The sequence below is a fragment of the Colias philodice genome, chromosome 1 (assembly GCF_061535455.1).
Source record: "Colias philodice isolate Cphi_HAF_F1 chromosome 1, ilColPhil1 Martin Lab GWU primary, whole genome shotgun sequence".
In the NCBI taxonomy this organism is placed as follows: domain Eukaryota; kingdom Metazoa; phylum Arthropoda; class Insecta; order Lepidoptera; family Pieridae; genus Colias; species Colias philodice.
The window spans coordinates 15050897-15066684 of NC_143086.1; the positions used below are offsets into that span (position 1 = coordinate 15050897).

Sequence of the window (15788 nt, forward strand, 5' to 3'; positions counted from 1 at the left end):
ATAATATTTATCTAATTCACTACGGCTTGTACCAGTTATAGGGATTATTATACGTCACAACCAGCGATGCAGCAGATAGTAATAGTCGATAATTGCATGCAAATTTAGATGTCACGGTCAGCGGTCTAACGGGACATGCGCGTGCCTTAGGCCATGCGCAGACGACAGACTATCCGTGACGCACTTTTTAGTCTGTGAAAATAGAACCTATGAAATTATATGCAGTAACGCACACGACGCGCAAAAAGTCCGGCGCACAAAAAATCCGTGTAATTCGGGCAGACCGCACCGCGCCGCTCCGCACAAAAGTGTGTGAAAAGAATTGAACGTTTGCTTCAACGCGCGCTAACGCAGACGGCGCACACTTTACACGATTTCCATAGCGTCTACGTCCCTACAGCTCTGCCGACAAAATGATCGAAGATGTGCGTCGTGTGCGTTGAGTCTGTGAAAAATCCGCGACCGAGTTTTTGCGCGCCATGCAGACTTTTTGTGCGCCGCAGACTCGATCGCACAAAAAGTGTGCCGTCTGCGCAGGGCCTTAGAAATAGACTGCGTCGAACTACTTATATCTTACGTTTTATGATTGCCTGGTACTTCGCGTTGCCCTAGCAGGTATTTGATCAATACTCGACGTGGTTATGATTGGTCGAAAATTTTATGGAACCTATATTATGCGCACCGCATATAAATACCGGCTATGTGTTCAATGTTTGTTTGAAAATGCGTTAAGAAGGCGTTGAGGTTATTGTTCGGATATTGGGAAAGGTCGTTGCATTCATCATCATGCACCCTTATTATTATTATTTAATATTTTAGTAACTATACAATTTAGGCGTACATTTAGGCTAAATCCGCCGCACAGGTGCGAGTTGGTAAATATCACGTACGGATGATAAATAAAAGTGTCAATAAAGTAAACCTAATTATATTTTGTTAGTATGTACTAACTTTAACTGTAACAAAACTTGCAAAACGAATCTGACCTGAAAATGTTGAGTACAAAAAAATTGGCTTATAACAATTTGATTAAACGTTAATCTTATTTCATTGATTAATACATATAAGGATATTGTGTTACAATCTACGTTATCACTGATATTAAACCAAAATAGTTAATAATACTATTTTTTTTTCTAGAAAAATTTAATACGTTAGGTAAATATAAAATCAGAAAACTAACGAAATCTCCACACAGATCATTAAAAATAACACAGTAAGGATGTGACAATGCGAACTTTATGTTTCACAAATAGTCGCAACGTCGCGTCGTGTCGTGTCCGTATGTAGTGCGGAACGACCGTCACGATAATTGAGACAATATAATATTTCACTTAGAGCATCATAAATTGTACGATTACCTCGACCGCGAATATCGTACCGTGAAGATCCGATTTGCTGTTTCAATTTCCGTAAGTTAGCATTACCTACTCCTGAAATGTCACACATTACATTGACGAAATGATAGTACCTATAAGACTCTTTATTTTTTTAATAACTTAATTACAAGTGTCGTATTGTAAAAAAGCCTTTGGGTTGAATTAAGCCTCTTTAAAATTAAATTACAATCCATTATATTGCATTTAATTATTTGTTATTTAATTACCTATGTCTTCATTAGGTTTTAAATTCAAAGCTATGTTTATGTTATAAACAAATGTAAATATTTAATTCAAGTAGGTATCGATTTATCGCGATAGAACAAAATTATCAAAATCTTGAGGGTAGCGAACAACGTAGCGATTGACGCGACATACACATTTGCGTGTTATTCGCAAGCTAAGTTCGCAAGTATCTCGTTGATTACGTAGGTACGGGTTTAAAAAAATACTGTAAATTAAGTAATAACTGATAATGATAACAAGTGTTTTCATCTTATAACAGTTTGTCAGAAGTTAATACCTTTTATAATTTTTGTTATATTTTAATAAGATACCGAGTATAAAGTGATCACGTATTTATAAATGGTGATGTGAGTAATGAAATTTGTTTGATCCTCGTGGTTGGCGCAAACTAGGGGTTCACGTACATGACCACAAAACCTAACCACAAAATAATATTCTGGTATCCAATTCATTACGCAGGGACTGTTATTTCTTACTGCGACATGTATTTCATGTGCAGCAAATTACAAATTACTGATTAATGTTGCTTATTATTTTGTTGCATGTAATTAATTACTATCTCATCCAACATAACAATTAGGGACCTTTATAAAAGTTGTTCTTTATAACTATAATAAGTTAAAGTAAAAAATACAATACGATTAAAGATACAACATACATATCCCAGCGTTGTAAACATTTAGGTGATTTCGAGTACTTCCAAACAAACTAGCAATAATATATTTGCAGCTCGTTCTAACCATGCATACATTTGCAGTTCTCAACGTAGCGGCTGGCAAGGCTCCAATGCAGGTTTCCACCGATGACGCGGGCGTGCCCCAAAAGGCTTTAGACGGCAGCACCTCAGGGGCCTTCAGCGCGGACACCTGCACCCTAACTAAGAAGGAAATCGAGCCCTGGTGGTACGTGAATCTCCTGGAGCCATATATGGTTCAGCTGGTGCGATTGGATTTCGGCAAGCCTTGCTGTGGTGAGTGGATTTTGGCCAGTTCTTTTCGTTAGAATTGGTCACGTGTTCTTATTGACTGTTTTTCATGATGAAGTTTTGTGATATGATTAATTTGAAGGTTATATTAACATTCAAGGTTGTTTATGAATTATTGCTCTCTGAAATTAGAATTTTTCGGCATTTTTATAGTATACATTGTGATATCTATTTTATATATTAATTTTAAGATACCTAGGTGTATCATAAATGTAGCCGATCGGAGACTGTTTTAATAGGTGTTTGAAATCATTGAGTAAAGTGTCAATTGTCGATGTCGATTGTCATAAAAGTTAGCTATTTTATAGGTCAATAATAATCAATAAAGTGCGTAAACTAGAATCCATTATGAGTGAAACTGAACAATCATTTACGCGATTATATAATTCACGATATCCGTACTTCCTCATGTGTACGGGAATCACTGCATACTGCATAGATAACGCTTATTTCACTGAACATGCTCGTATCAAGATCAACCATCGAGCTTACCTATTTACGCAGTGGAGCGGTCGCTCATTTCTTTGTTATTAATTTTCCTACCGTTTCGTAGTTAGGAGATAACTAGCTAAAATATGATTGAGGATTCGGTTCAGGGGTCACGTCTATTGGCTGTTATCTCAAGTCAAATTTTACGTTGTAAAAATATATTTGTTTATAATTTAACTAAGTAAACCACATCGCCGCTTTCCATCAGGTGGGATTGTGGTCAAACGTCTGCCTATCGATTATAAAAAAAAAACTGCCTGGAATAATTTATAAATTTTTATTTGCTATCAAAATGTCTGATCTATCACATTACGTACAGTTGAACACTATCGCTTGTAAATAATGCAGTACGTTTACAATTCATAAATACTATCACTACGTTTCCAACTTTCCATGGTAATTGAATGTGAGATCCCCATAATTTTATAATAGAACTATAAACGGAGCGGTTCAGCCTCAGTGACTACAAATGAAACCTTGGGATGAAAGTTTGAGACAATCAAACAAACGCGGGCCGTAACGAGTCGTGTCGAGCGTTGCAAAAACGCGCCGCTCTCACACCGTACTCCCATATAATATACTATATAGTTACATACGAATTACGATCCATTGATTGAATTTCAAAAATTTAGATGATTGTAAGAAAAGTTTGATCTATAGATTTTGAATATTCAATTATTTAAACGTCTGCAAACTTTAAGCCTAAAGTTTATAGAAATGAAATGATGACATATTAACTTTCACCTAGAACAGTCTGTTTGCAAAAGTTGTTGAATAAGTTTTTACTTTTATACTGTTTTTTATTGTTATAATATATCTAGACTCTAGAGGTCAACGAACAGTAATGTACAACATAACACTTTCTTAAATAATCTCTGATAAGATTATAAAACACGAACAACGTATATTGATTGTGGACGTTAGGCATTTACCCCCTTTTCAATACTACTTTTTACAGATAACTTTTAGCTTAGTATTTTTTTGTGTTTATATTTTACGCGAGCATGATACGTGTAGAAATTAAAGACTTTAACGGTTTTTAAACGCGATTTATTTATTATATGCCGACGTACACGTTTCAGCGAGTGTGTTACGGGTGAAGACCAATAATATAATGAATCAACGTTTAAAATATGTTAGCCTTTATTTTCTAACTTTTAGCTTACTAGTGATAATTCACTTTCCAGGAGTAAACAAACCCGCTGTAGTAGAAGTGCGCGTCGGCAACAATAGACCCGACCTAGGAACGAATCCGATATGCAATCGCTTCACGGGTTTCCTTATCGAAGGACAGCCGCTGTTCTTGCCTTGCAACCCTCCAATGCCGGGGGCGTTCATGAGCGTGCACTTGAAGTCAACAGTGCCAAGCCAGTTATCGCTGTGCGAGGCGTTCGTGTACACAGACCAAGCGTTGCCCATAGAGAGATGTCCGCAATTCAGAGACCAACCTCCCGGCAGCACGGCGACGTATAACGGGAAGTGCTATGTATTCTACGACCGGCAGCCGGCGAATTTTCGAGATGCTCTAGCGTTCTGTCACTCGAGGGGAGGGACATTGGTCGATGAGAGCAACCCCGCGTTACAAGGGTTCATCAGCTGGGAGCTCTGGAGGCGACACCGGTGAGTTCATGTTCAAATTTTTGTTACAGGTAAAGCCTAGTAAGAACTATAGTTGTAACTAATTGCAACTAGCTCGCAAGTAGTAAATGTGTACTTGTGTTTTTTAAAAACGATATTTTTATTTGATGTAATATGTATTTTGCTTGTAAAGTATGTGATTTCATGTGATCACGTATATTCTTTTTACGATTCGATTGCAATGAATTTGATACTGTTTCAAATAACTCGGCTGATGCGAGGTTGATGCCTCACGCCGCCATGTTATTTACACTCGATCTTGTGCGAATGTCTTTTAAGCTTTGCGTAATGGCGTGATGGTGATTGATGGAGGCTTTTGTAACAGTTTTTGTAAGGGCCTGTTTACACTGGATGGGTTGATGCACTTAACCGACTTTGAAAAAAGGAGGTTGATTTTCGGAATATATTTTCATATGGTGATGAATATTCATGAAATGGTTGAGTGATTGATTACCATAATATGAATCGATCAATTTCATTTCGTATTCATTTGTTATTTAATACTTTAGATTATCATCAAATAATGATCTAATCATGTGACAACGTATTAATTTTCATTTAATATCTAATATATTTATCTTTGAATTATCACGACTCGACAAAAAAAATTTCGTTCTTTGTCCTAAAGTTTATACTATTATTTTCCAGTTAGTTATGCACAAAAACGAAAAGAAAATACCTTTTTTCGGTATAAAGTTTGCTTTTGTGATAGTTATAATAATAATACTCATTTTTCAATTTTTTCATAAATTTTAATTTTTTAAAAAGACCGCGCGGTGAGAGTGGGATATTAACGTTTACACTGTGCCGCTAGATGGCACCCGAGTGGTAAACAACCATCAGGTATTATTTACAAGCCCAGAATAACTTAAAATGTCGTCACGAAAGTGCAAATACGATGCTGATGCATTTTGTTTTATATGTGGTCAATTTATTAAAGTTCGAGACGTGAAATATGAACTAAAGACATCTCACGTTCTCTGTGAAGCCTATGAAGCATATTTTGACTGTCCTGTACGGAATCAAGATAAGCCATGGGCTCCACATGTTGCTTGTAGATATTGTAAAAGGTGTTTGGAAGGTAAGGCAAATTCCAATTACAAATTTTAAGGCCATGGGCTGCAGGATGTCATTAAAAGTACATATGCTGCATGCTCATTTGGATAAATTTAAAAACAATATGGGAGCCTATTCCGAAGAGCAAAGAGAACGTTTCCATCAGGACATCATGAATTTTGAACAACGCTATCAAGGCCAATACAATGAACACATGATGGGCGACTATATTTGGGGTTTATAGAGAGAAAGTAGCTATGAACATAAAAGAAAAAGTAAAAGTGTGCACTTTTAAGTTATTTTCCACTTCTCTGTAAGCTAATTTGATAGTAAAACTTAATAAAAATAATAAACATTTTTATTTCAATAGTTTTATTTTCAATAAAAAATTAAAATCCGAGATTTTTAAAAATTTCCTTCAATCAGTCTTCTAAGCACAAAAGCAAAGTTTTTCATGCCATATATTTTTTTTCCGTCTAATTACGACCTAAACTACGAAATTTAATGCTTTGCAATCAAAGTCAAATTACATGGTGACCCGTTGTTATTTATAAACATTGCAAGACTGAGCAGGTAAACCAGTATCGATGATAAACATCAAATAAATATATCATTATAGAGTAGAACGTTTTTTAGTTCTAATCTTCGAACAAGCATTGTGCATAGAAACATAATAATTTACTATCTGAAGTAACCTGTAACATAAAACATTGTTATTTTTATTTTCGTACTTTTATCATATAAACAATTTAGTGAAGCTCTTTCAGTCTTTTCATTGAATGTTATATGAGCAATATCGAAGTATATTACAATTTAATTATAATCATTAAAATCCAGTATCAACTCTTAATTAACTAATACGGTAAAAAAGAAGCCTTTTCGAACACTTCTCAAAATAACTTCGAACATAGTCTTTACATCGATATAACTAAATTCAGTCCTATACAATTATGCATACAGTTACATAAGAAATAGTTACTCAATTCAGGAATTGACTGTCGTTTTACTGTAACAACGCAATGTGGAGACACCTTAAGCATTGCGAGAGTAAATGGGAAGATGCAGCCATTTGCAACACATTTGCAACACGTCGCATTCAATATTCACTTGTCGTTCAAACCTTGCTTCCATTTCAACATTGAAAGACAACGAATTTAAAGGGAATTGATCAATTTTAAGTTACGCATCTGTGATTGCACATGAATCAGCTATTCGCGGTAAAAAAATAAACGCACTTACTATAAATGGGATATATTAAATTTTTTTCATGTCGAAAGTACAGCAAAATTTTGTGTATAGGAGTGTAAACACTCAATTTGTTTCAACAATTATTTTCAAAAATTATGGTCATTTTGCTTATTAGGTAAATCCTATAGTACGTTCAATATTATTCAAAAGATTTGATAGCTGTACAAGTTACGGAATCTTAGTGCACACTTTACGATTACAGCCTGTATACTTGTATAGCCAATAATAACGATAAATTATTGGAAAGTATAGTAAAGTAGAGTATCTGTGGTCCGCTACGCGTAACAGCAAGTTGATTGGGGTAAATTCGGTTTCTACCACAGTTACTCAATGTGCGCCGTTAGACATAGCTGTTATAAACATGACTATGTAGTTTATTGTAATTTATAGAACTATTGACAAGGTATAAGTCTATTTACAAGGGTGAAATTGCCTTCATTGGTAATGTATAGGGTAGTACTAAAACGTATGCCAACTGATCTTTCCATAAAAAGTAAACGTCATTTAGATTGTAGTCTATACTCTAGAGACAAACTAGCTTTCCGCCTGCGGCTTCGCCAGCTTTGTCTTAAATCTTATAAATTATCATAAAGACTTCTCCTTGAATCACTCCATCTATTAGAAAAAAATATAAAAATTGATTGCGTAATTTTAAAGATCTACGCAAATAGACACACAGACAGCTGGTTTTCTACTATGATATGATTAATTATTGCTTTTTATTATAATCTTAGATTCAAAGTTGCTTATAGCAAATCTTTTACATCTATGTATCTACTGAATATTTTTGTTACTAGGTACACATCTAACTTTCTATTTTTTATAATAGCACACAGCTATTAAGTGCTTATATAAAAGCTTTTCCCAGTATTTCTGGTAGACAAGCGATGTAATTGTTGTAATCAAATTCAATTAACGACGACGAAGTAGTTATGAGGTACACCTGCTAATTTCTGGGAATTTCTTAACATTTAATAATACGAATGTTTATAAGAATTGAACCATTGTTATTTTGTAGTAGTTGTGGCTTTTGATCTAATGTTACAATTTCTTTGTACATATATGTTTACTTAGTATTTAAGAATATTGGCTTACGATTTACATATTTTATAAGGATTGTTTTTTATTTCAGAATATTGCAAAGCCGTTATTTATTCTTATTTTAATCTTGTTTACTGTTTTATGATGTCAATTTTTTAATATATTAAAAAGCACATTGATACTTTTTTTATTAAGCAAATTTTATAATAAGCATTCTCAAACAAGTGAATCGACATATTGCATTGTGTTCGGACTTACATTGAATTACGGCTATTGTTTTGCTTTGCGAAATCACTGAGAATTCAACCTTAACATTTGTTCTAATCATTACATAAATGATAATACGATTCACACGAGGAATATACAGCTGTACGATTGTATAGTAGCACAGTGTAATAATGCATACAGTAGCTCAACAAAGACGTTAAGACTGTATATCAATCGGGACACATCCCACAGCTCGGGATGCTATTGAGGCTGCCGCGCGCTTGTTTTACTATGTCATTGATTATTATTGAATTGTGACATTTAATTTCACATTTGTTGTCGGCGTTGCACTACTGTATGCTGTTCACTGTGTTGTAGGATGCAAATAGGTGCATAGTGTAATAATACATACAGTAGCTCAACAAAGACGTTTAGACATATTAATCTTGACACATCTGACGTCACACAGCTTGGGAGTTGGGACACTATTGAGGCTGCCGCGCGCTTGTTTTACTATGTCATTGATTATTATTGAATTGTGGCATTTCAAATTCAAATTCAAATTATAGTCCGGGATACATCGCCCATTTTTGCAAGTGATTACTATCAAGCTAATTTTTCGTGAGTAGCTTTATTTTGATGAGATGCCCAATAATTTCATGTACGAAACTCTCGATTGTGGTAGCTTACAGAGGTAACAAGGATAAAAATTTTTGATTTGACGGTTCTCAAATATTTATTACGCAATTTGTAGGACAATATGTCTGTTGAATTATATAAGTATTAAATAAGTGAAAATAAAAAAATCAGCTGGTTAGTAATCATTTATGATGACTTCGTTATCGATACACATCGGAAAGGGGGACTCTTTGATCAAACCATAGATTTTGTAGGACAAATATTTTTTCGAATAATTTAGATAATTATCTTGAGATTGAACAAAAAAAAAACATTCAGTTAGTAATTAATATTTGAGAACCATCAAATCAAAATATTTTATCCTTGTTTCCTCTGGTAGCTACCACAATCGAGAGTTTTGTACATGCAATTATTGGGCATCTCATCAAAATAAAGCTACTCACGAAAAATTAGCTTGATAGTAATCACTTGCAAAAATGGGCGATGTATCCCGGACTATTATATTTATTTGCAAGAATGTAGTTACAAATTTTAGATGTTTTGATTACAATATTATGTGGCTAATACATTCTACCCATTGATTGGGTGTGCAAATTCATTTCACATTTGTTGTCGGCGTTGCGCTACTGTATGCTATACACTGTGTATGCAAATAGGTGTATAACGGGGTGATGTTCAACAGGAGCGACAGCAGCAGCCAGTACTGGCTGGGCGCGGTGCGAGACCCGCAAGAGCCGAGCAACTGGAAGTGGGTGAACGGCAAGGACGTCACCATCTCGTTCTGGAACGCGCCCGGCGGGACCGAGGGCTGCGCCCGCTTCGACGGCAGCAAGGGCTGGCTCTGGGCCGACACCGACTGCCACGCGAAAATGAACTATATCTGCCAACATCGTAAGTCCACTTTGGTATGATAGCGTTGCGATTTTTATGCGCGGCGAATTTGGAGGCAAGCGATTTTTCTTTTCTAATCTGCGTGGCTAATGTATTATGCGTACATGGCGATTTTTAGTGTTTTCGTGTCTACATAACCATGTATTGTCCATAGAGCCCAAAGAGTGCGGAAGACCAGATCAGCCGCCGAACTCAACGATGACGGCAGAGAATTTCGAAGTGGGAGCGAGCGTTGAGTACGCCTGTGACGATGGGCACTTGCTCGTCGGGCCCACGGTCCGGACTTGCTTGGAAACTGGCTTCTATGATGAGTTCCCGCCTGTGTGCAAACGTTAGTATTTATTTATTTGTCAAATTCTACATGCAACTTGGCCCAATTACATTTGAATACGAACTTCAACATTATATCATAAAAAAAAATTCCACATAAATTGAAACTATTCCAAAATCACTAGGATATGTATTCCGTTCTCTCTTGCTATAATAATTGATATATTTAATACTACATATATCCCTGAAAACAGGTATAGACTGCGGCTATCCCGCCGAAATCCCGCACGGCAGCTACACACTCCTCAACGGCTCCGTGTCGTACCTCTCGCACGTGCAGTACGCGTGCGAGGCCGGCTACGAGATGGCCGGCCGGTCGCGGCTGGTCTGCGACATCGACGAGCGCTGGAACGGGCCCCCGCCGAGATGCGACGGTAACTGTACACCCACACTCACAGTCACACGCTGCTCAACGGCTCCGTGTCGTACCTCTCGCACGTGCAGTACGCGTGCGAGGCCGTACACGGACCGCTTCAAGCAGTTGTGACCGACGGCTTGAAGCCGCGACCGGTGAACTATAGAAATTCATTCTCTGCCGTACACGGACTGCTCGATCCGTCGCGACCGCTTCAAGCCGTCAACTGCGCGCTTTGTAGTGACAGTGCCAGCGGCTTCGCCCACGTAGTTAAAGAAAAATCCGCATAGTGCCCGTTCCCGTGGAATTTCCGGGATAAAACCTATCCTATGTAAATCCATGCAGTACTTTTTGAGATAAGCCCCGACATACATACTGACAAACAGACAAAAATTCAAAAATCTATATTTTTAGCTTCGGTATTAATTATAGATCACGCCCCAAGTATTCTTTTAATTAATGTACAGTTTTGACTTTCCTACGATTTTATTATGTGTATAGATCACGCTATCACCCTAAAATGAAACGTTCAAAAATTTACGATTATATAAACAACACAGTTTTTACTATCTTAGTTATCTCTTTGATTTGTGAAATTATTGAAGTGAAACTTCTTTATCGGGGTTGGAAAAAAATTTAGAGTAAAATTTTTTCGTTACGCGTGACATTTTTCCGTTACGCGCCAACTTTGATTTATTTCTGTAAAGTTGCATATAGTAAATTATTTTTTGAAAAAAAGGTCATAAAGAAGTTTCACTTCTTACGTGTGTACACTACACTACTAGTACACGCACACTTTTTTATTTATAAATTAATTGATTCCAGTGATCAAATGCGATCACCCGCCCAGTATAGCCAACGGGCGGGTGATAATTATGAACGGCACCACGTACGGTGCGGTCGTACGGTACGTGTGCGCTCGCGGCTTCGAGCTGCGCGGAGCAGCCGCTATCACGTGCCTTGCGTCCGGCTTGTGGGACAGCCCGCCACCGCATTGTTACTGTGAGTACTTCTTTTAAGACCTAGCGCGCACGAGCAACTTTGTCTCCGCAACTATTTTGTCTCTCCCATCAATTTGTATGGGGACGTGCGCGCACTTTCATACTAGGTGGGAGAGACAAAATAGTTGCGGAGACAAAGTTGCTCGTGCGCGCTAGCTCTAACCCTTAATTCACCCATAGTCAGGTATAAATAAAATAATAAATAAATAAATATTTCAGGACAGTTTTCACACACGGCACAATCTGATCAGATGGCTGATAAACATACATATATAATTTTAAATAAATACTTATATAGATAATTAACACCCAGACACAGAGCAAACATCTATGTTCATCACACAAATATTTGCCCCGGGTGGGAATCGAACCCACAACCTCTGGCTTGGAAGGCAGGGCCACTACCAACCAAGCCAACCGGTCAGTATAAGCCTCCTCATGTTTTTTATAGGCCTCCTCATGTTTTTGAGTGACCGGGAGTACTGCCGGAGATTAATGTACACGATACATACACTACCTGCCCAGAGAGTAATGGTGTATCGCCTACATAGCTTGTGACAAAAATTCTAAAAACTGTATTTTTGGCTTCGGTATCGATAGTAGATCAAGACCCAAGCATTCTTTTAATAAAATATTCAATGTACAGATTTGACTTTCCTACGATTTTATTATATTATTATGTATAGACTATATGAGTATTTATGTCTCAAGCATTAATAGATGATTAAATATTTCTAGAGATTTCAGAATGTGCCGTCTTGTGTTCACCATTTTCTGAATAAATAACTTATTTGATAATTATATTTTTAACTATGTAGTATTATTGAATACCAATTCTCTGCATTTCAGTGGAAGAAATTTCGACTACAACGTCATCAACGACGACGTCCACAACTACAACAAGCACTACAACAACGACGACGACGACTCCGGCGCCGATCACGACGACACCGCGTCTGATTCTCCCGACCAGACGGCGTAAACCGTCTACCACGTACCCAGACACCGTCAGACTGAAACAGACGACGACCAGAACAGTCAATCCGAACATAACGACGACAACAGAACGCACGACGAGGATGCCCTTCAAAAAAGTGACGGGCGCCGATTCGGAGAATTCGTCGACGAGTCATGTACCACATATCATTGTGGCCAGCTTGCCACAGGAGAATCAAGTAATTAGCGTCATTATACGAAAAATAATTATTAAATATCATTTATTTTTATGGCCGGGATTATTAGATTTGTTTTTTTTAAACTGGGAAAATTTATCAAAATAGTTTATCTATGCATAAGCTAGTCTACACGAAGCTAGATTTAAATTTTAAATGTCCTTTAAAAAAGCACAAGTACACACAAGCACAAGGAAAAATCGTACATGAAGATAAAGAACCTTTATTTCGAAACAGTTTACGCCGTAAATTGATATTACGATAATAAGTATTCGAGAAAAAAATATTTAAGGCCATTTCAAATTTTATGCATATTCCTTATTGCAGATATTCGGGTCAGGCAACAACATAAGGGCGGAGCAGACGCCGCGCGTGAACGCCCCGTCGCCTGTGGACGGGACCCGCGGCCCGCGGCTTAACATCGGCGCGGTTGTAGCGCTCGGGGCGTTCGGGGCCCTTGTGTTCCTCATCGCTATCATTGTAGCCATCGTTATGCTTGTCAAGAGGTACATTTATTGAAGTGAAACTTTTATTACATCGTCTCAAACTTTTTGGTCTGTGTAGCGCATGTCGCGTGTATCGCGGCTGCCGAGTAGGTATACCTACTCGGCAGCCGACCGGCACGCGACATGCGCTACACAAAGCAGTGTTCGGAACCGTTCGAACAGTTTCACTTTTACCGTGGTTTCATAAAACCACACAACATTTTTTGAAGTGAATACTTCTAGCGGCGTTGAGCACTTTCTGTAATGGGTGTAAAATCTTAAACTCGCGTCAGGACACGTGACCTGATCGAAAAAGCGTAAGACGGATGGATATCAAACATGCTCAACGTTAATAATCAAGTTTTCACTTCTGCCGGCACTCCCGGAGTGCAACACGTCTTTTTTTATACAATTCATTGAGGTATTATTACTACGTATAGAGAGGACACCACAAAATCTGTGCGACAAGCGCGGCGGGCTCGGGGCGGCTAGTGAGTGATACACTTGGTGTTCTGCCTCTTATTACTTATAAATTAAAACCAATTAATGTATCAAATAAATATTGTTTATCTTATTTAAAAATATGAATAAACCACAAAACTTGTCAATTAAAACCAATTACTGTCACAAAAAAAAGAATAGTTTGAGACGATTGACTCTAACTCGTGTTACAAATAGTGTAGTAGCGATGTCCTCTAGTACGTAGTGCATAGTAACTCAATGATTCAATTACACTTTTTTTGGTGTTTAGGAAGCTGTCTTTGTTATTCTGATCTCTAGATCACCTACATGGTGACATGGATTATGAGTTCCATGAAGCCAAATATAGGGGATTTTATTTTTGACGTAGATAAATAAAATTTTAAGTAGTTAACGATAGTTATTGTAAATTGATCAACTATGACGCTTCCAGAACATTGCATTTATCACTTTTTGTGCTTATCAACATTTAGTTAGTATGCTTTTGGATTTTATAGTAGTTATTATGTTTAATATAAGTATGTCGATCGTGTCCGTGCTCTGTACTTTATTCCTGAGCTACAGGGTTACCAAGAGAGATGACATAGATTAAAAGTGTTCGATTCATTTTCATTTCATATACATACTTTTTAATTATACTTAAATAGGTCTAGTGATTGCTTACATTATCCAGACATTATTAAAATACAATTTATAGTATTAGGTTACTAAGAGTTATTGGAAAAACCCAATTTAACATACCAATCGTAAGACAAGATCACAAAAGACAAGTGTAATTCACAGGAAACATTTTCTTCCCAAATTCGAATAAATTCAAAAGTATCAGATTACCAATTATTGTTCCAACACAACTATTCCCACCGACTCGGAGTCATAAACACAACATACAGATACGATCAAGACACCCACCAACAGACCTTACATTGTAAAAAAATATATATTTATTCATACACACAATTTCCAGAAAATTGGGTCCTCCTCAGTTTACAAAAGGTTACCCTATCAACCAAAAGTTTACAAATACATTGTTACATAGCCACGATTACGTCGCTAGCCCGTACCCGTACGTAGGGTCTAAACACACACACGGCATAACGGAGCGAGCTTGGCACAGCGGGCACGGGCAGCTCGGGCACGGGCAGCTCGGGCAGGTCGGGCAGCGCGGGTGCAAGCGGGCAGAGCTGGCGCCGCGCTGGTGCACGCTGCTCGCGCTGCCCTTCCCCGACCAGCAGGTGGGGCGCCGCGAGCTTTCCCGCGCAGCTCGCCACACGCGCGCCGGACACTTCTCCAACCCGCTCGTGCGTCTACCGACTTACCGCACCCTACCACCCACACACCCCCACACCACCACCCGCGACACGGTGGCCGAACCTCTCTTTCAAACTCAAACATTTATTTATTCAATTAGACTTCTTTTAGAAGCACTTTCGAATCGTGAACCTCTCTCTGTTCAAACTCAAACATTTATTCAATTAGACTTCTTTTAGAAGCACTTTTCGTCATTACATATTTGTTAGCGACCAGACGCCCTTTTTTGTAGTGAAACTTCTTTATCGGGGTTGGAAAAAATTTTTGTGTAACATTTTTACGTTACGCGCCATTTTGTTTTTATCCCTACCATGCGTGATTGACGTATTTCTGTAAAGTTGCTTATAGTAAATTATTTTTTGAAAAATAAGATCATAAAGAAGTTTCACTTCTTACGTGTGTACACTAGTACACGCACACGTTTTTTTATTTATAGTGGGGAAATCTTCCAAAGATACCCACGGCCCCCGGGGAAGGAGCCGTGGGTTATGTCGGATTCTTACCGACTAAAACCCCACTGTGTTCCGTCGAGCCGTGCAGTTAGCCGGGGCCGCGGGTACTCAGCGACCAGACGCCCTGACCGAACCTATCCCACTCTAATTCCAATATCCTAGAAAGATGAACTCTGTTAGCGACCAAACGCCCTGACCGACTTTAATTCCAATATCCTAGAAATATAAACGGCACGTATTTAGTTCGACTCAGCTCTTGAAACACATTCGATTTATATAAGGCTCTCATCATTTTAACATAATTAAATGTTAATTAAATGTAATTTTAATATGTTTTAATCACATTAAACGTACTTTTTAGCGCTAAGTATTCATTAACGGAATAG

General features: G+C 37.7%; 1 protein-coding gene and 1 long non-coding RNA gene across 2 annotated transcripts in view; one reads left to right on the forward strand and one right to left on the reverse strand.

The window, feature by feature from the left end:
- LOC149491498 (uncharacterized) overlaps positions 1 to 11571 on the reverse strand; it is a 151459-nt gene extending 139888 nt beyond the window's left edge. The window contains exon 1 of the long non-coding RNA XR_016316015.1: positions 11506 to 11571. This is a non-coding gene — a long non-coding RNA (uncharacterized LOC149491498). The remainder of the gene's footprint in view (positions 1 to 11505) is intronic.
- Positions 1 to 15788, forward strand: part of LOC149491504 (uncharacterized) — a 37168-nt gene that overhangs the window by 17022 nt on the left and 4358 nt on the right. Inside the window, exons 3-10 of the mRNA XM_089697489.1 lie at positions 2383 to 2595; positions 4287 to 4719; positions 9611 to 9819; positions 9974 to 10150; positions 10344 to 10523; positions 11330 to 11506; positions 12355 to 12680; positions 13005 to 13183. Of these exons, the coding sequence (XP_089553615.1) occupies positions 2383 to 2595; positions 4287 to 4719; positions 9611 to 9819; positions 9974 to 10150; positions 10344 to 10523; positions 11330 to 11506; positions 12355 to 12680; positions 13005 to 13183 (1894 nt within the window). The remainder of the gene's footprint in view (positions 1 to 2382; positions 2596 to 4286; positions 4720 to 9610; positions 9820 to 9973; positions 10151 to 10343; positions 10524 to 11329; positions 11507 to 12354; positions 12681 to 13004; positions 13184 to 15788) is intronic.